Source organism: Anopheles bellator, chromosome 1, assembly GCF_943735745.2.
Source record: "Anopheles bellator chromosome 1, idAnoBellAS_SP24_06.2, whole genome shotgun sequence".
Taxonomy (NCBI): domain Eukaryota; kingdom Metazoa; phylum Arthropoda; class Insecta; order Diptera; family Culicidae; genus Anopheles; species Anopheles bellator.
In genome coordinates this window covers 45870176-45887781 of record NC_071285.1, presented here as the reverse complement: position 1 = coordinate 45887781, position 17606 = coordinate 45870176, and the positions used below count along the sequence as shown (strand labels likewise).

Below are 17606 nucleotides of genomic sequence, written 5' to 3'. Positions count from 1 at the left end.
AAAAATGAGTTAACCACTGGATGCGAAGAAAATCAAAGCTTCTCCAGATAATGACGGCATCACCAGTGACGTCACGAATGTTGCCGGCACATCGTGAACGCCGAATCGAAGGGTAATGACGCCACCCGATAGTCCTGCTGGTTAATGGTTTGGTTTATTTCACTGCGGACAATTCCAGATACATGAGCTTTCCCGTTTGCCGATAACGTTTATCACTTGCCCCCTCGCATATAAGATAATTACATTTTTCAATTCCCCGTACACTTAGTAGAAATCTAAACAAAAACTCTAACACAGACAAAGGTGGTGCCCAACAAAAGCCTAACCTAGCCGGTTGCCGCTACTACTCGCCGTCAGGACGAAAGCTCAGCACAGCATTGTAGACGTGGTTGAGTTTCTGCAGGAACATCTCCTTGACGTAGTGCGCGTTTCGGCTGTTGATGAACCCGACAATCAACAGCAGACCCACGTACCCACCGATCAGCACGATTCCCTTGTTGTCGGCGACCCACTGCACAAAACGGCTTGGTGGGCGCTGCAAGAATGCCGGTTGGAGGGGAAAAAGCACTGGACCGTGGGTTGCGGCGCGTTGCTCTCTGTTGGGGTCAGTCTTTGCTTCTTTGCTGGTCCCGTACAGGAACAGATAGCGAACCTGTACCATTTCATTGTTTTTGATGAGGATGTATCGCTCTGGTAAGCTACCGTTACCGGTCAGGGTAGCCGAAACGCCCGCCGACGCCGGCGACGGTATGGTGCTCTCATCGATGGCCGGAGTCTCCTCTGGAAGCGTGCAGTTAAGGCATTAGTCATTGCACGAGGGCACTGCTCACAGTGCTCTTACCCTGGCTAACCACGTAGTTAGGATTGTCCACGTACTCGCAGAGCGCCACACAGGCTAGGTGCGTCCCGAGTGTAGACCGGTTCCAGCCGGATCCGTTGGTGGCAAACATTTGGCTCACGTGCAACTCGGCCGACAAGTAGATGCCCTCCCCAAACATAGACACCTTGTTCAGGTGTTGCTGAAGACCGTATTGCAGAATGGAGTGGAAGTTGAACAGCCGGCTGCCGTGGTAAGCGTGGCGCGTGCGGAAGTGGACCGCATTCTCGCGAAACGATCGCTCCGCCGACTGGTGGGCACGATGTGTCACTTCGAATATCTGGCTGGGCGGTTGGTGTTTGGCATGGCAAGGGCACTTGGCAAGAATCTCTTCGTGCTGCGATTTTGGTACGATCCGCAGCAACGGATGCGGTTGACGACACAGGATCCAATGGAGCAATCTGACCGCCTTGTCGTCGAGCGTTTCGAGAGCGCTAGCAGTAAGTTCCGCTACCGGTGGAATCGTCTCGAGCACGCTATACTGACGTGGTAGAAGATAAGAGAATATGCGAAAGATTACGCGATGTAACGGTGTGTAAGTCGCCGCCACCTCAGCACCAACTCACCAGGTGATCAATGTTTTTCTCACCGTTCACGATGAAATCCGGCGGAAACGGTTGCAGGCAGGAATCATAACGAAAGGATCGAGCCGCCGAAGCAAACAGCGACAGGCGCAGGTCGGCTGCGAGCGGATCCTGTGCAACGGTTTGCCTCAGAAGCGAACGTTGCCTTTCGATCGGCACCTCGTCCATACTTGATGGGAGCACACTATTTGCACCTAAGCAGGCCTTTCACAGAGCGAACAGAACCTAAACGCGCGGAGAGTTTCCAGCTAAACGACGACGTTGGACAAACATTAAATTTCGGAACGAAAGCAAAGAAACCAAAGCAAACATAGGAATCGCAAGCCAGCTGTGAACTGTCACGGGGAACGGGTGCCACTGGGCGTTGAAGAGTAATTCCGAATTACATATCGGAGAACGACTTAAAAAATCTGAATCCGCGAAAACAATTTCGTTTCTGTCTCCTTACATTGATTATCCACAAAAAGCCTTTCAAACGAATGGGCTTCGAACGCGACGATGTCAAAATAACAATGTTTTGCTGCGTTTTATATATTTTTCAACGGGGTCAGGGTTTGTTTGGATGTACATCTTTTTCAGCGGGGCACAAACTGTCATCGAATGACAAGGCGTCTTTAAAATAAAAGTGACGCAGAAAATGGTGAATCGAACAGCGAAAAATGTCTGAAACGAACTTGTACGGGTTCGAAACTCTGTGGAAGCTGGTGGGAAGCTCCGTAGAGTCGAAATCTGAAGTGCTAATCGTTTTTCTGCACTGGTTCCTGACGAGGCATGGATTTCTCTGCGTTGGAGTAGGAGACGACGTAAGTTCTACGATTTTTTTGTCCTCGTTCGCAATAGCGTCTCCCGTTTTCCAACATTGCAGAAAACGTTGAATGATGACGACGAAAAAAGTGAGCTTCTGCCGGAACGCTGGAACTGCGATCGCAAGGCGTACGCGTTGCGCTACGTTTTCGAAGGAAATCTGTACATTCTGTTCGGCAATGTCTCGGACGAGACGATGGTAGTCAATCTGCTGTCGGCCAAGGACCAACAAGTATCGGTCGTGGCGTTCGAACTGAACAGCACGATCCTCTCATTTCGTGGCGACAGACTGTCGGCGTTGGTTGCAAATGTCGGCAAACAGCTGGTCCGCTTGAAAGACGACATGATTCAGACGGTGGTAACCGGTGTGGGAAAAGATGGTCAAACACAAACGGATCTAACGGAAAAGCGACTACAGGAGTTCGAAAAATATAGAGGTAGAGCACTTACGGATGAATATCCGGCGTCTATGCCATCCAGGGCTATGGGAATCCAAATAGGCTCATCGGATCTCAATCCGCTGGCAATGCCAGGCAGTGGCATGCTGATGGAACCGCCGCGTAATCCTCTCAACGATAGGTAAAGTACCCGGTTTTCGTTCCTATTGACCAGTGCCACACTAATAGTTGTGCTACTTACAGGTTTCGTGGACGCGGACCTCGTTTTGATCCGTTCGGGCCGAATCCGATGAGAAACTTTGGACCCGATCCGGATCACATGGCACCACCGGGGCGCTATGATGATGATATGTTTATGTAAATTTGTGACGCGAAATCATAGTTTTGGTTTCTTAATTTCTTCAAATACATGAGATTAACGCCACGATTTGTGTTGTGCTGGCCTAACATGTCTTCGATGACCTCGTTACAGTACGATCATTGCGTTCTGGTCGTCGTCAAGGGAGAACAGCTGTTCCAGTTGCCGGATCGTCACATCTTTCGCCAACCACCGACCGGTTCGATCCGCCTGGATGGTGTCGTGGATCGTTTCCTCGATCGTGTCGCGCACGATGAACCGATGAACGACCGTTGGCCGCGTCTGACCGATACGATGGACGCGCCCGATCGCCTGCAGCTCCTCGCCCGGATTGAGAATCGGTTCGACGAGAAACACGTGTGTCGCTTCGGTCAAATTGAGCCCCTTCGAGCCGTACTGCAGTGGCAGCAGCAGACACGTCACGCCCTTCGTGTAGTCCTTGAACTCGTCGACGATGGTATAGAACTTGGTCGACTTCTGCCGGTAGGTGATTTCGTTTTCATTCAGCGCACCCCCCAAGTGTACCAGGATCGGTTGCCAGTACGAGAAGATCACAATCTTAACGTCCGGTTCGGCGGCCCGCAGCTCGAGCACGGTTTCGATGATCTTCAGTATTTTATTGGAATAGTTTCCCCGCGCATACTGCTGGGTCTCCGTCGTCAGCGTCACGTAGTGGATGCTGAAGGGAAAGGCAATTGACAAAAAAAAGATCATCATCCACCATGGGTTCCCCTAAACGGAAGATATGCCACAACTCACTGTTTAATGCTTTGCCGATGTCGACAGATACCGCATGACGTCATGCCGCCAGTAGCCCGGGCCATATCCAGCACTTTCACCGTGCAGACGCTGCAAACGTGGTGCCCACACTGCAGCACGGCGTACCGAGTGTCTGGAACCGTTTGGCAGATCGGGCAAGGATCAATCTCTCGCCTGGCGCTCAGATGCTCCAGATACTTCCTGGTGCCCTGGAGGCGCATAAACGATCGTTCCGCTTCGGCCTTGGTGGTCTTCAGGTCGCGCATCTGCTCCGGTATTTCGTACGCCAACAGTTGCATGACACTTGGCTTCTTTTTGGCCTGTTCCAGTTCGCGGTACTCTGCATCGCTGATGAGCTGGAGGCGCGACTTGCACATTTTTAACTCGTCGTACGCGGCAACCGTGTAGTTGATCTCGACCCAGTACCTGGAGTACTCTTTCATTTCGGTTTTAATCCGCTCAAGGTACGCCATTCCTGTGTCACTTGCGGCTACGATCGATTCCTCACCGTGCTCCCGTTTGACAAGCGTTTGCAGATCTGCGGACAGAAAGGAGTGTAGTCGTTAGCCAAGAGTGGCCCCAACTCCGCGTTGGCGTTGGCGGTTACTTACGTTTCAGCAACGTTTCCTCTTTCGTCATCTGGTAGAGACCGCCGGTGGCGGTTTGCAAATTCACTTTCGCGAACAGGATCGCCTCGAGCTCCTGCACCGTGTCCTTTACCATGCAGAGCAAGCACCGTGGTGCTGGTGGGCCTCTGTCGGTCCTGTCCACCTCAGCCTCATCGCTATCAGCGTGAAGGGCGGGATCGAGGTGACACGCGAAAGCAGTCGAAACGAGCCGCTCAATGCGGACCCGTACGCCGGATGCCCATTCATGGTTCGGTTTCAGGTTCTCGACGAAAAACTCGAGCTTGGCGAAAGCTGCCTTGAGCGCAGAGCGCCGTTCGATTATTCGATCCCACCAGTTCGTCAGGACAAGGGCCACTCCCCGCCATGAACGCAGCTGCAGGTCTACGGCTTCCGGTTGGATGGCGATCCGCTGGAAGGCCGGTATGCCCCGTTGCGGATTCGCTTCGAAGTAGTGGAACAGGTCGAGCCACCAGCTGCAGTACTGGGACGGGGGCGACCCGTCATGTCCTTCCATTTCGTCCACTTTCTCGACCGCCGGCCGAAGATCTGTTTCCACTGTGCGTATCTTGCTGGCGTACTGCTCGATGTAGCGCCACTCGAGTCGTGCACAGCGTTCGCCATACTCACGGAGCTGGTCAGCAGAGGGAGCCCCAGGTGGCGGGTTGCTCTTCGTCAACTCGATTAAATTATGGAGGGCGTGTATCTGCAGCAACGAGTCGACACTGATCGCTCCCGTGTAGTCGTCGGCCCACCGGAGGGTACTCAGGTAAAGACGGATCGCTTGTTCCGGTTCGTGCTGGAGCACGTGCAACGCTGCCAACCCGTTGATCATGGAAACGATCGTACGCAGCTGTGATTTGCAATCGTTGACGTTGCACGTGACCAGATGTTCGTGCAGTTCCGTCGGCGTCAGGAGTTTCTTCGCCTGCAACGCCCCACCACCAACGTGCAGCACCGAGGGAATGGTACAATCCTGGCGCAGCTTCCGCAACGGTTCCATCAGAAGGTTTAGCGTGTGGATGTTTAGCTTCGCCATCGATTGATCGGAAGCGCCGAGCCCGTGGGCCTTCTGGCGAAAGGCGCACGCACAGAGGGTATGCTCGGTCCGATAGAAGAACGCCTGCAGCGAGGACATCGTAATGTAGTGCACGCGTTCAGTTTGCGGCGGAATTCCTAGCTGCTCCAGGACCGCAGCCTTACAGGTGCGCCACATTATACGAGCCATCATTGTCAACAGTGGCCTGGGGTTGCCTGTCGCGAACTGATTGCTGTACTGGCGCCAGATCGAGTGATCGCTGTATGGCGCGTAGTCGAGATAGTGCACCAGGCCGTACAGATTGTTGATCGTCTTCTCGATCGGCGTACCCGTCACGGTCCAGCGGTGAACGGCTGGCAGGGCTTTCACCATTTTGGTCGCATTATTGTGCACCTCCTCGACCATCTGCGCTTCGTCAAGACAGACGCGCCACCAGCGGACCATCGTGAGCGGTGTGCTGGGAGTGAGAAATCGTTTTTCGTGTCGCGACTGCCGCTTGTTAACCTCGGTGAAGTAAATCTCCGGCTTCAGCACATTGTAATCCGTCAGCACCACATCGTATGTGGCGAGATCGGCCGGACTGATCCACCCGGTCGGTCCCGAAACGCCGTCGTAGAGGAAAACACTAAAGTCTGGTTTGTTGATATGTTTCGCAATTTCGCTAGCCCATTGGTGTTTGATCGATACCGGGGACACGATGATCGTCGCCCCGGACTCTACCAGCGGTTCTGTGCGCCAACACTCCGGACATAAGTATTCCCGATCGGCAGACCGCTGACTGCGATGACGCAGCACGCAAGAACGATGCTGTAGGCGGCCACATTTTCGGCAGCCAATGGTGTTATTGCGCCGTGTGTTCATACAGAGACACTTCAGTTCGGATTTTTTACCTTTGACTGACGGAAATCTCGGGGTGGTCGATGAAGCGAATTCGGTATCATGGCGCCTCCGGGGATTGGCAAGAAGCAACGCCAAAATCTCGACCGTCTTGCCGAGACCCATCTCGTCCGCCAGTATTCCCCCGGGTGGAATGGGTATCGGTGGCGGTTGGGCATCGAACACTTCGTAACTGTAAAGATCGCGGTAAAAATCGACCTCCGGAATGGAGGCACTTCGAAGGCGCACGTACTGTGCTGGCAGTGTGATGGTTTCCGTTTCACGGCCCATCATCCAACGGAGCGCCTGCAGCTGGTAGGGCCGCAGTTCGGGCCGCAAAAGAGGATGTTTCGCCGGTTCCGGTTCAGCAGTGGCAACCGCTTGGTGGCGCAACCGCAGCTGGTGGTAGAATTGTGTGACGGAGATGGGCGATGCCGGCCCGCTCGGTGCGGATTGTGTGGCCAACTCGTGCTTGACCGGAGTGCTGTGTTCGATTTCTCTAAACAAAAGGGCACACAGCTGCTGACGGACACCATTGCATCGATAACTGATTTCTTCGTTCGGTTTTCGCATTCGCAAAAACACGCCAAGAGTGATGATTGAACTATCGAAAGCATCTGTCCGTTCGCGCAGTGTATACTCCGGCACACGGCGTACATTCCGAAGGACCGATTTAACGTCCACCATCCGATCGATAGGCGCATAGTATTCACGGTCGCATTTGAATGCATCCGGCGGCCTCGGTGGCGGTGATCCTGTGGCCGGCCGGTTTATCTGCACATGACGCACACCAAGATCCAGTACGCAATACTCCATATTTTAGGTACTTATTCGGTTTTAATCAAGCAATAGAATGCACAATGAACAAACGCATTGTTTCTGCGTTTACGATACGGAAAACGATTTGTTTACACACAAGGAAGCGGCTTTGGTGCTTTGGTGAGCTACTGTAGCGTGAGTCGCAAACGTCAACAGGAAACGCTGAGGTGAGAAGTGAGAAGCAGTGAGTAGCAACTGTCACTATTCGAGTTCTCCGTTTTCCGTTACAGCAAAACCGTTTCGAGTTATAAAACTGCTTTGAACTGAAGAGATCTGAAAATAGCCCTAAATAGCAATGGATTTTCTTTCATGGCATCCTTTTGCTATCTGACCGAAAGTACCGGAACCCACTGTTTTTTCCATTTGTTTCCTGCTTTATAAATACGACAATAAACACTTAGACACGATCGTAGGGATTATAAGAATAGTATTTTATTTCAAAAAAATTCAGAACATTGACTGACAGACAGTGTGTGTCGAGAGGGAAAGGAAGTAGTAGTTGCGGAATCGGTTCGTTCGTTACGTACTAGGGCGGGCTCCGCAAATAATATAATGTGGGTTTGCATACCGTTTTCAAACTACAATTAACGCTCCAGCGCTCCCATCCGTCTTTTCACGTGGAGCCTTCTTTCTTTTCCACGCTCTAAATACAACGGAATTCCGGTTCGAAATGGGACTCTCTCTCTCAGTATGCTTTGCCAATAATTCTGTTTTCTGACTATGCTGCACATCTAGGTAGCGGGTTTGTGCCGTTCGTACACTGATGGCGCGTACGACCGTATCATCTCTGTCCTGCAACGGGGGGCGCGAACAAGCCGAGAGGACTTTGTCACGCTTTGCAGGTTGATTTCCTTTTCCTTAACAAGCCCATTCACCAGTGTATTTCATTTTCTTAATATGTGTATCGTCTTAACAAAGGAAAGATTAAAGTTTCTCTAAGTCCGTCATCGGTCCACCTGAAGCGCGGGTCGCTTCGCCCATTCCGCCATTCCTATCAGGCTCACCGTCTCAACGTTGCGAACTGTGGGCATGTTTATAGCTTATCACTAGATTAGTAACCGATTACAATACCATCGGTGAACCGAACGTCGCGGCACTCGATTTTTATTTATCTACTATTAGAACGCACAGAGAAGACAGTCGATTTTTATGTTCCGCCATTTTGGTGGGTGATGAAAATTGTAGGCCGAAAGTAGTACTATGATAGCCCTTAACTACGACTACGACACAGGTGTGCCCAGGGAAGGAGTAAATTTGTCGTTTCAAGACCCTTAACCTAAGCTACTCGCGCGCACACTCGTGTAACGGGGGTTCTCTCGCTCGGTAAAAGGTACACTGCGTTCGAATAAATGTACCATGACACCGAACGAAAGTCACTGTGGTGGAGGAATCTTACGGGTTCCGAGTCCTGTAGCCGAATATTCGCTTATACCAAAAAAAAAAGGAATTGAACTGCACCCAGCGAGCCCGAAACCCAGGTTCCCCGAGCCAAACGGCCGGGCGAAGAATGGGTAGGGGCCCTTCCTGGCTGGGCGCATATTCCGATTGAGTATTATATCATCATTGATTGGCGTGCGTTGATAGTTAGTCTCCTGCACTCCTGGGCCCTCTGCCGGTCCTGGTTACCTGCCACACGTTAGTAAGATCGCAAAACGTCGCAAAAGAAAATGATCTCCCAGAGCAGGAGTCGAGCCGAGTTGCGTGAGCATTAAAACTTAACCATACCAAAATGAGTACCGACTACAAATTACGGAGGGGTAACGGCGAAAAACGGGCGAGTCTACAAACTTCTAGTGAAAAGAAAAGCAATGGAAACTCAATTAAAAAGGCCACACACGCGATTTGTCCGTGACTAAAAGTGTGAGAAATATTTACAACGAGTACTCGAGCCGACGGCCGAGCCTAGGGAACTCCTAGTTCTAATGTTCGAAGTGGAGTTGCTGCAGGCAGTGGTGCGATCGGTAAGTCTTCGATGGCAGTATTCGGAGTAGCACAGGAAGCACAGGTTCTCTATGCGCTGGCAGGGGATCAGTCGAAGATAGGTTAGCTGCTTGCGGACAGATTGCAGTCAGCAAAAGCGGGGAGTTCTTGTCTCTTTCGCGATAGTCGTGTGTGAGCGTGGTACAGTATTTGAATAATTCCCGCACCGAATCCGGCGAGTCCGGTCTGACGGAGCGATATTGCGATTATATTTACAAATTTCCTAATCCTATCCGGGTTCGGGACGTGTGCGTGCGCCAACCAAGCGTGGAGCCCGCGCCACGATCGTCCGCCCTAATATTAATAATATTAATAATAATATTAGTTAAAAGAAGTAAAACCAACAGCAGCCCAGCACAGCGATCCACGGTCCGGTGGTGTCTGCTTCGTTCGCGGGATCATAATCATAAAATGGGGACGCGCGAATGAGGCGCGAATTGGAACCGGGCGCACTATGGTGGTGGTGGTGGCAGGGTAGTGCGTCGTGGTCCTGGCGCACCGGCGTCCTCGGTGGCCTCGTCCGGGGCGCCTGTGCTTCATCTTCTCGATTTTCTCTTCATTGACTTTGCTGCCGCCACTAGTGCCGCTGCTGCGGCCGATGCTGCCGCCGATGCTGCGGCCGGCGAGGTGCCTAATGTTATAAAGTGCGTAGAGTTTAATATGTTTTCTTTTCACTGCTCCGCCGTTCTCGGGGTGCCCGGGAGCGGGAGGCGCCATTCGACCTCCTTGGCCCCCGTCTCTAGTCCCATTCGCCGATGTACATGGCCCTCGGAGCGGGTATGTAGCCCCGGGTCGGGAGTGGGACGCGGCCGTACATGTGACTATAGGGTGACTCGACCACGTCCGTATCTGGAAGGGAGCAAGTCGGATTCATCGCGGTCAGTTTGTGGGTCCGATGCGGTGGGGTCCGGGCGATTAGATAAGGTGGGTGAGTGAGTGAGCATTAGCATGAACAAACATTTGCTGATTCGAACGTGTCCGTGTGAGGATAATAATTGTGAATTTTATCATAAAGCTAAGATGCGTGATAAACGATTGTGATGAACGTGAATGAAGTAGTACTACTCAATTAGTTGAATAAGCAATGGAATAGAATAGAAGAAAGAGTAGAAAACCGAAAGGCAAACCGAACTGAACACCAGCACCGGGGGCGTCTTACCTATACCACTCTCGTAGCTGCGGGCGTGCCACATCAGCTGCTGGTGGTGCTGGTGGGCGGCCATCAGGTTGTGATGCGGGTGCATTTGGTGCAGCTGGTGCAGTGACTGCAGCGAGGCCGGGTGCTGCAGGTGAGCGATCGAGAGGCGCTTCGCGGCCACGGCCGTTTCCTTGCTGCCACCGACGACGACGCCCCCGTTGGCCGTCGCGCCCGGTCCGTTGTTGTTGTTCTCCTTCGACGACTTGGACGCCTTGCCGAAGTTTGGCACACGGGCCCGCAGTCCACAGTAGTAAGGATCATCTGTAAAACGCGAGCGAGAGGTTAGTTTCCAATGGCCGACCTTTCAGGCGATCGCCGGTTACTCACCGTATTTCTTGTTATCTTTACCCTTGTCCGATTTGCCCCGCTGCAGCTTGACACGGTTCTCGTCCTCGATGTCGTCATAGTCCGGCTGCGACCAAAACCAAAATGGAGGGGTCAAATTGGGACTCACAGAGGATAGGTGGGCAGCTTACCTTGCCGATCTCGTGCGTGGCATACAGATTGTCCCGTGGAGGTAGTTTGGGCGGCTTCTCGCTGCGCCGCTGGCCACCGCCACCGACGCCGCCGCCGACGACCATCGGTTGCTGCTGCTGCATCAGGTGTTCGCGGCTGGCCGCCACCATGCCGGATCCGCTGGCCCCGAACCCGGAACTGCCAGAGCTGCCACCGCCGTTGCCGGCCACACTGTACGGGTCCTCGTCCGGGATCGGGATCCGCGGGCGGTTCTTGATGTCCACCGGGCGTTGCACTGGAAGGTAGGTCGGCGAAACGGGCAGTCGGGCCGGGGGAAGGAAGAAGGCTGGCAGGTTTTAATTATTGGCTTTACACTTACATCCATTTCCAAAACCGCAAGCTTTCGATTGATTTTCGATTTCATGTTTCGGACCTAAACATTGGACCTTTTGGGGATGGGGATCGCTACTCCACGCGGTTGTGGAAGTATTTCAGCAGCCCAGTCTGGCACGACCGGTTCCTTGCTGCATGCGGACATTAGATCGCTACAGATCGCAACACATGAAGGTGAATTCCAACGCCATACAGTGTGTCCAGAATGCGGGTCTCAAGAACGCAAACCAGTGTCATTTAATGGAGGACGGACGACAGTTCATCAACCGATGTCCATCAACTGGCCATCTTCATTCCGTACACACACTGGGCGTGGTAGAATTCGGAACTTCCGAATGCATCCGTTGCCAGCCGGGCACGTGATGGGTGTGTTAAATGCTCAAATAGTCGCGGCCCACCAAAAAAAGGTGACCGCAACTTAAAATAACTTCTTTGCTCCGTCGAAACTCTTCGGAATCTTCGTGGATTCCGCTGCAGCCGAGTGGCGCTCGTCTCGTCGAGTGTCAAAAGAGTGGCAGTTACTCCACAAAAATGCCACCATCAAACGGTGGGTTTGGGAAGAGAACAAACATCAACACAATCCCTGAAGGTGGACCATTAAAACGTGGACCCGCCGGTGAGCACGTCGGTCGGGATCGTGCTTTATTTACCCTACTCCGTGCACCCCCCATCATCGGGAGATCGACACATCCCGAGGGGGGGCCTTCTCCAATTCCAAATTCTTCACCAATTGACATTCCATTTGTGAAAACATTGATTTGCCATCACCGGGGAATGGGGTGAGGTTTATTTTCTTTTCTGGACGCCGAGCCCCGAGAGCCCAACGCGGGAGGTCGGGACTTTTCTTTTTACCGTTTGGCCAACTTCTTCGACCGTTCTATTCCCAGTGCGCAGCGGCGAACGTGACAATAATTCATAATGCAGTCTGGTGCCCAGGAAGTGTGGTGTGCTCGATCCACGCGGGGTCTCGATCGGGAACCTACCGTTTTCGTCGTGAGTTCCCAATTTCCAGGGCGCCGATCCCGAGGGCGTGTCTATTGTTCTAGTGCGACAGAACTCGTGTCCCCATTACAGGAGCCCGGTTCTAACGACACAGGGCCCAGACGCCAGTTAGTTTATCACGGACTCCTACCTGGGAAGCGAACCAATCTCGCCAGCCCAACATTATCTTCTCGTCCATTCTGGAAATCGGCTCGGTCGGGCCCTTAATGGCCGGGGGGCTGATCGGCAGATCTTCTGGGCGCTCACATGACCTACTGCTTCGCCTCACAATCCCCGGCCCGGCCCGGCCGATCGATCGATATAACATTTTCCGAAAATTAATTGTCCCCGTCCTGCCGGTCGACCGATTGTTGTCGGCCGGTGTTGTTTCCGTACGTTCGCGATCAACAGGCGGTGTGCGATAACACAAAACACAGCACAGAGTTCCGCAACCAACCGATCGGCAACGTGTTCGTTAGCTGTGGACGGCCACACAAAGTGTTCTACATTTACAGTTAGCTGAGCTTAGAGCTGGTACTGCTGAAAAACTAGGACCTAAGAATGGGGTTTGTTTGGGGAACCGTTGGTGCTCGTGCTAGAGGGAAGACCCCAATTGGGAAGACGCTACACCGGCGCTGGAAGGCTTGGGACTATGGGGATCGCTCTCGCATCAAGACGCTTACGGTGGTTTGTAAGCGTTTTATGGTGATGAAATCAATTGAAAGGTTAACAACCGAAGCGAAGCGCATAAACGATTATGCTGCTGCAAGGTCGCCACGCAGCATGGCCACGCTCATAAACCTAACGCAGCCGAACCGCGCGGTGCTTGTTCTGTCAAATTGCGGCAACTGATTTTAGCACCAAATGCATCGAGTCCAGAGACACAGAGAGAGAGAGAGAGAGAGAGTCGCACTCTCGTTACTCCGGAGCTGCGCACACCAATCGAAGGAGGCGCCTTTTTATTCACAAATATTATTTATAGCGAAAACACGGCCATCGCCGGTGCCCTTTGACTGCACCGAATATTGCGCCCAGGGTCGTCCACAAACGAGGGTCCACTCGCTGCGTACGGGCTAATTTCCATAAAAATTAGGCAGCAGCAGAGGCCCAGTCTTTATCGGGCATTCAATTGCAAGCCCCTTTCCTAGTGGAGTCATCGAGTCACCGCCGATTGTATGCAAAATGGTTCAACCCCGTGGCAAGCAAAACACTACGGAACGCTGGGCCGTGCCTTTCAAATGTCTGTAACATTTAGGGATAGTGCGCGCGAGAAGGGACGGGCCTTGTAGCCTTGAGCCCGAGAGCCGAGAACCCCGCGCCGAGGCACGGAATTCGACGGAATTTGCGACTTTACGCAATTGGACCTGACATTTGTCAGGTTATTGTGGCAATCCCGGGCTTATCAGCGATCGAAAGTGTTTGGCAACGAGCACCGGCGAGGCAAACGAGACGATGCACCGCCGTTTTTGCAAGAACCCTTCGCTTCACGGTGTTAATGTCCCAACAAGTCGGTCTGGACGGGTTTTGTGCGCGAGAGTACTTGATCGATATTTAGGAAAACTTGTGAAAGATGCAAGCCAGCGTTACCAGCGTTACCATACGTTACTATGGTACTACGGGACCACTTCAAAAGTGTACAACCTAGGGCCGGCCGATGCCGAACACTTACCGGGAGGTAGTTTACTCTTCAGCATGTCCATCGCAACCACGTTGATGATCAGTACCCACATCGGGCAGTCCAGGATGTCGTTCTCCGACTTGACGAACGCAATCGCCGACAGACACTGGGTCTCGAGGCGCCGGCGGTCCGGGTAGGCACGGCGCAGCTCGCGGTTCACGTTCGACTGAAACTTTTTCATGTCGAACAGCTGTTTCGGGGAGGAGTACGCTTCGTGTTAAAGCCACGTCGATCGGAAAAGGGTCAGCTCGAACTCACCTTGACAATCTTTTCACTCTCTATCGCCTGCGAGGGCAGCTTCAGGATGTCCGCACCGATCGCCGTCTCCTCGTTCGGCTGGCTGGCGGTGCTTTTGACGTACACGTTGCTCTTGGAGTAGCGTCTGATGAGAATGTTGCCAGCGTCGTCCATCTTGATCTTAACGCCCTGCACGAGAGAGAAGGAACACGATCAGAACCCGGACCTGTGGAGTTCCCAGGGAAAAAAAGTCGCACAGTCACACCGACTCGAGTCGAGTGTTGGCCGACTAATTAGCGCACCGGGCCAACCGGAGAAGTGCCGTATGTCACCCTGCGCCATCACTCAGTCCCCCTCAGGGCACAAGAATGCACATTACTCCAATTAGGGCCCTTATAGGGTCACCACACTGGAGCGGTGGCATCAAATTACGCAAAAACCCGGAAATGGGCAATCATTTTTCTGCATTTCCGGGCCAGACGATGATGCTGATAGGAAGGATGTGGCCACTCCTGCAATAAAATTAAATTAATAGCGCACCCGATTGTGGGTTTTTATGCAAACCAAGGGCCGATAATCGAATGCCCCGATGGTGACGCTGTGATGCGCTGTGGTTCACCGTGGGCAACTTGTTGCAACTTCATCCCTTGGCGCACCAGAATCATTGCTGTGGGGCCATTATTTAAAACCACTGGGAAGTGGGGATCAGCGCGCTCATAAGTCAGCGTCATATTTATTGCACCTCGGGTCGTGGCGACCCATCGGAAGGTACTAAAATTATACACCGGAGATCCCCACAAAAGCAGCGAAGAAGCGAAGAATCGTGTTTGTGGACGCTCCTTCTTGCCTCCAAGCCACGCCACGCCATGCGTGGAGTCGAATTTAACGATCTTGTGGTCGTCTGAAGCTAAATACCAATTGACGACCTTGAGCTTCCTTCGCGACCGCTCGCCACATACGCGATCCGTTCCGTGAGCCTTCTGGTGGGGAGCTCCAGAACAAGTTCATCATCCGCTTCGGTTTGTTTTAACGATCGCGGTTCCGTTTGCGGGGGTCCGGAGCTGTTCGGTGTGCGGGAGCGAGAGTTAAGGAACCCTTGTCCTGTCGCCAAAGCGTGCCAACAAAACGTGCCTCCGGCTTCCGGCGAATGATCGATCGATGATGGTTCGCGAGTGTGACCACTCGTGGATGTTATTTTTATGATCATCTTCACGATGGGAGTATGCTGACCCCAACCGAGGGAAGATCCCATCTGTCGCGCGCGACCTTTGACGGGTTTGTTGCGTGTCGCACTGCGCGCGCATCTTTAACAAGCGTGAACAAGCGTGTTTATCATAAGCCGCATGGCAGCTACAGATCATAAAACCCCCGACAGCGTGAAGCCCTGGCGCGCTTGTTTGTTTGGCCATAAAAAGTGGAAACATGCATTTCGCACCACAAAATTAGGCTGCTCGGGAAGCGTCGGGATTGCGGGAAGTGGGGCCACTAGAAGGCTGCCTCACGATGATGGTGGAGCTCAATTATGTAATGCTGCCACTGTTACCGAACCAATCGGAGGGCAAATTGGTGCCCTTTTCACCAGGAGGTTCGTCAGTAAATAAAACGAATAAATATCACGCACCAGGAAGAAAGCAGCATTGCGCTGGCGCTGAGAACGCAGGGGGCGTGATTTAGTGCGTTTCACTCGTCGACCTCGCCGTGGAAAGTGATCGGTCATAAACTGCTCCGCCAGGCGATGCCCTTTCGAGGCCTGCCTGCCGCTACCGGGTTGGGTTGGGAGTTTCTTTAATTGAAATTTATCTTTCCGAATCATGCGCGAATCGAATCCGCGAGTGGAAACGGAAAAAGGGGTCCCCCGGGCATCCGGAACTGACCTTCTGTCCGGGCACTGGGCGCCCGCAGGATGACCGGGAAAGAAAGCCAGCCGGATGATGGAGCTCGCGGACGGATCACCTCCACGTCGCACGCGCACGAACGGTAGCCTTGATATTTCGCTGAAAGATCATCGAATGATCTTTTCACTTTCAGCCCCGGGGCGTGTTGATTTAGTGCTGCTGCCGGGGCTGCCACTGCCGGATCGTGACCGTTCTCGTGATTGAGCGGCGTGTTGCGACCACTCGGAAGTGGGTCTCGTTTAGTGCTACTAATTAAGCGGCCCAAAATGCGGCCCCCACCCAACGATTTCCTGTGCGGCCCTAGAGGCAAATGTCATCCCAGGACCGGAGCCGACTTACCTGTCCAACGTGTCGCTTAACCTCATCCGTTTTGTGATCGCGCATCGGATTGTCGAACCCGCAAAGGCCAATTCTGTGGAAAGAAGAAGAGATGCAGACGAGACATTAGATTAGCGTTCGTAGATCGAGTGTAGATCGAGGATTTCGGAGGCGAGGCTTCCGATGGATCGGTTCGGAAGGAATTTGGCAAGCCTGACAAATCGCTATTAGCAATCCGATGCGGGGATGAGCAAAGAACATGGCCCCGCGCTCGCGCCAGCCTAACCTTTTCCGAACTGTTCGAATTCGTGTGTCCTTCGGTGTAGCGTTCCGATTTGTAAAAGTAAAAGTGATTTATTTGCCGTGCTCTCGGCCTCACTCACGATCCGGGGGAGGGTGTTTAGGATGGGGCCATGTTGTACATGACGTGGTGCCAATTGATTTCGCACGAATCGGTGAAGCATCGCTGCAATCGCTGCGCGGTGCTAATGTCAATCGGCCGTCGACCGCCAATTGTTTGCAGGGCAACCGATCGGCAGTTGGCAGTTATTAACATGCAAACCCCTGGAACCTCCCTGGAGTGGCGGTCCATTTGCAACACGTGCCGGGCACGTCTTGCGTCACCGAGCGGCCGGAGAGAGATATCAACGGTTTGTCCCGACAAAAACGGGATCAGGGATTGCGAAATCGTTTCACGGTTTCACTTTAGTTTAAACGCGCGCGGGGCTCGTTGAATTGGGGCCCTAGAATGCCGTATGGCGCAGCATGAATCATTTCGAGTGGACAAAGCAGCGCAGCGGAGTGGCGGCCTGGCGGTCGGTCTTCGGTCGAGTGTGGCACTTTCGCAGCATTCGTCGGCGGGTTCGTCGCTGCCGCCCAAGTCTTTCGAGTCGTTTTGCGCGCAAAAACGGTTCAGCGTTTGGGTTGGGCCAGCATTTGACCGGCGTGAGCCCCGACATGTACTCGACGGCGTTATGGCATGTCGGAATGGTGGTGGGGAGGGCCCAATAAGGGAGGCCATTGGTCGCCTTTATAGTCGACATTTCGACAGAATCGGGACAAGCGGTGCTGCTGCTGTTGCCCTGTTGGCCTGTTGAACTCGATGACAGAGAGCGCTCGCTTTAGAAGGCCTTTTACGACCCGGGCGGATATTGTTCCCCCGGGCTACTTGCCAAAAAGCGCAACGAAACGCTTTTCGAAAGGCTCGATCGTTGGTGCTAGAGGCGTAAGGGTTTAGTAGCCTTTCGATGGCTATGTATTTGAGCGAGTGGCTGCCAATCGCAGTGCTCTAGAAGGTCCATTTGCAAACCCAAAAGGCGCATTTGAAGCA

General features: G+C 53.1%; 4 protein-coding genes across 4 annotated transcripts in view; 1 reads left to right on the top strand and 3 right to left on the bottom strand.

Moving 5' to 3' along the window:
- Nucleotides 1-142: 142 nt before the first annotated feature.
- Nucleotides 143-1947, bottom strand: LOC131216315 (protein mono-ADP-ribosyltransferase PARP16-like). The gene is made up of 3 exons (XM_058210767.1): nt 1444-1947; nt 842-1358; nt 143-780 (listed from the first exon to the last, which is right to left on the bottom strand). Exons 1-3 carry the CDS (start codon nt 1627-1629, stop codon nt 344-346), a joined length of 1140 nt encoding a protein of 379 aa, XP_058066750.1. The 5' UTR covers nt 1630-1947; the 3' UTR covers nt 143-343.
- Nucleotides 1948-2097: 150 nt separating this feature from the next.
- On the top strand, nt 2098-3090 carry LOC131213435 (proteasome inhibitor PI31 subunit). The gene is made up of 3 exons (XM_058207477.1): nt 2098-2264; nt 2327-2844; nt 2907-3090. The coding sequence occupies exons 1-3, from the start codon at nt 2121-2123 to the stop codon at nt 3022-3024; spliced, it is 780 nt and encodes a 259-aa protein (XP_058063460.1). The 5' UTR covers nt 2098-2120; the 3' UTR covers nt 3025-3090.
- A 1-nt stretch (nt 3091) lies between these two features.
- LOC131215716 (E3 ubiquitin-protein ligase SHPRH) lies at nt 3092-7137 on the bottom strand. Its single transcript, XM_058210109.1, has 3 exons — nt 4392-7137; nt 3781-4318; nt 3092-3700 (listed from the first exon to the last, which is right to left on the bottom strand). Exons 1-3 carry the CDS (start codon nt 7135-7137, stop codon nt 3130-3132), a joined length of 3855 nt encoding a protein of 1284 aa, XP_058066092.1. The 3' UTR covers nt 3092-3129.
- Nucleotides 7138-9859: 2722 nt separating this feature from the next.
- LOC131216549 (uncharacterized) overlaps nt 9860-17606 on the bottom strand; it is a 44903-nt gene continuing 37156 nt past the window's right edge. The window contains exons 3-9 of the mRNA XM_058211065.1: nt 16298-16370; nt 14085-14252; nt 13818-14016; nt 10795-11120; nt 10646-10730; nt 10280-10579; nt 9860-9969 (exon numbers count right to left, since the gene is read on the bottom strand). Of these exons, the coding sequence (XP_058067048.1) occupies nt 9860-9969; nt 10280-10579; nt 10646-10730; nt 10795-11120; nt 13818-14016; nt 14085-14252; nt 16298-16370 (1261 nt within the window). The remainder of the gene's footprint in view (nt 9970-10279; nt 10580-10645; nt 10731-10794; nt 11121-13817; nt 14017-14084; nt 14253-16297; nt 16371-17606) is intronic.

What these genes read in the sequence shown, in the direction of transcription:
- LOC131216315 (XM_058210767.1), bottom strand. Translation starts at nt 1,629, where the DNA reads ATGGACGAGGTGCCGATCGAAAGGCAACGTTCGCTTCTGAGGCAAACC. An exon ending in AGAAAAACATTGATCACCTG is followed by an intron (nt 1,359 to 1,443) that starts GTGAGTTGGTGC and finishes CTACCACGTCAG; the next exon opens with TATAGCGTGCTCGAGACGAT. An exon ending in TAACTACGTGGTTAGCCAGG is followed by an intron (nt 781 to 841) that starts GTAAGAGCACTG and finishes GCACGCTTCCAG; the next exon opens with AGGAGACTCCGGCCATCGAT.
- LOC131213435 (XM_058207477.1), top strand. Translation starts at nt 2,121, where the DNA reads ATGTCTGAAACGAACTTGTACGGGTTCGAAACTCTGTGGAAGCTGGTG. An exon ending in GCGTTGGAGTAGGAGACGAC is followed by an intron (nt 2,265 to 2,326) that starts GTAAGTTCTACG and finishes CCAACATTGCAG; the next exon opens with AAAACGTTGAATGATGACGA. An exon ending in CGTAATCCTCTCAACGATAG is followed by an intron (nt 2,845 to 2,906) that starts GTAAAGTACCCG and finishes TGCTACTTACAG; the next exon opens with GTTTCGTGGACGCGGACCTC.
- LOC131215716 (XM_058210109.1), bottom strand. Translation starts at nt 7,137, where the DNA reads ATGGAGTATTGCGTACTGGATCTTGGTGTGCGTCATGTGCAGATAAAC. An exon ending in AGAGGAAACGTTGCTGAAAC is followed by an intron (nt 4,319 to 4,391) that starts GTAAGTAACCGC and finishes TTCTGTCCGCAG; the next exon opens with ATCTGCAAACGCTTGTCAAA. An exon ending in CATCGGCAAAGCATTAAACA is followed by an intron (nt 3,701 to 3,780) that starts GTGAGTTGTGGC and finishes CTTTCCCTTCAG; the next exon opens with CATCCACTACGTGACGCTGA.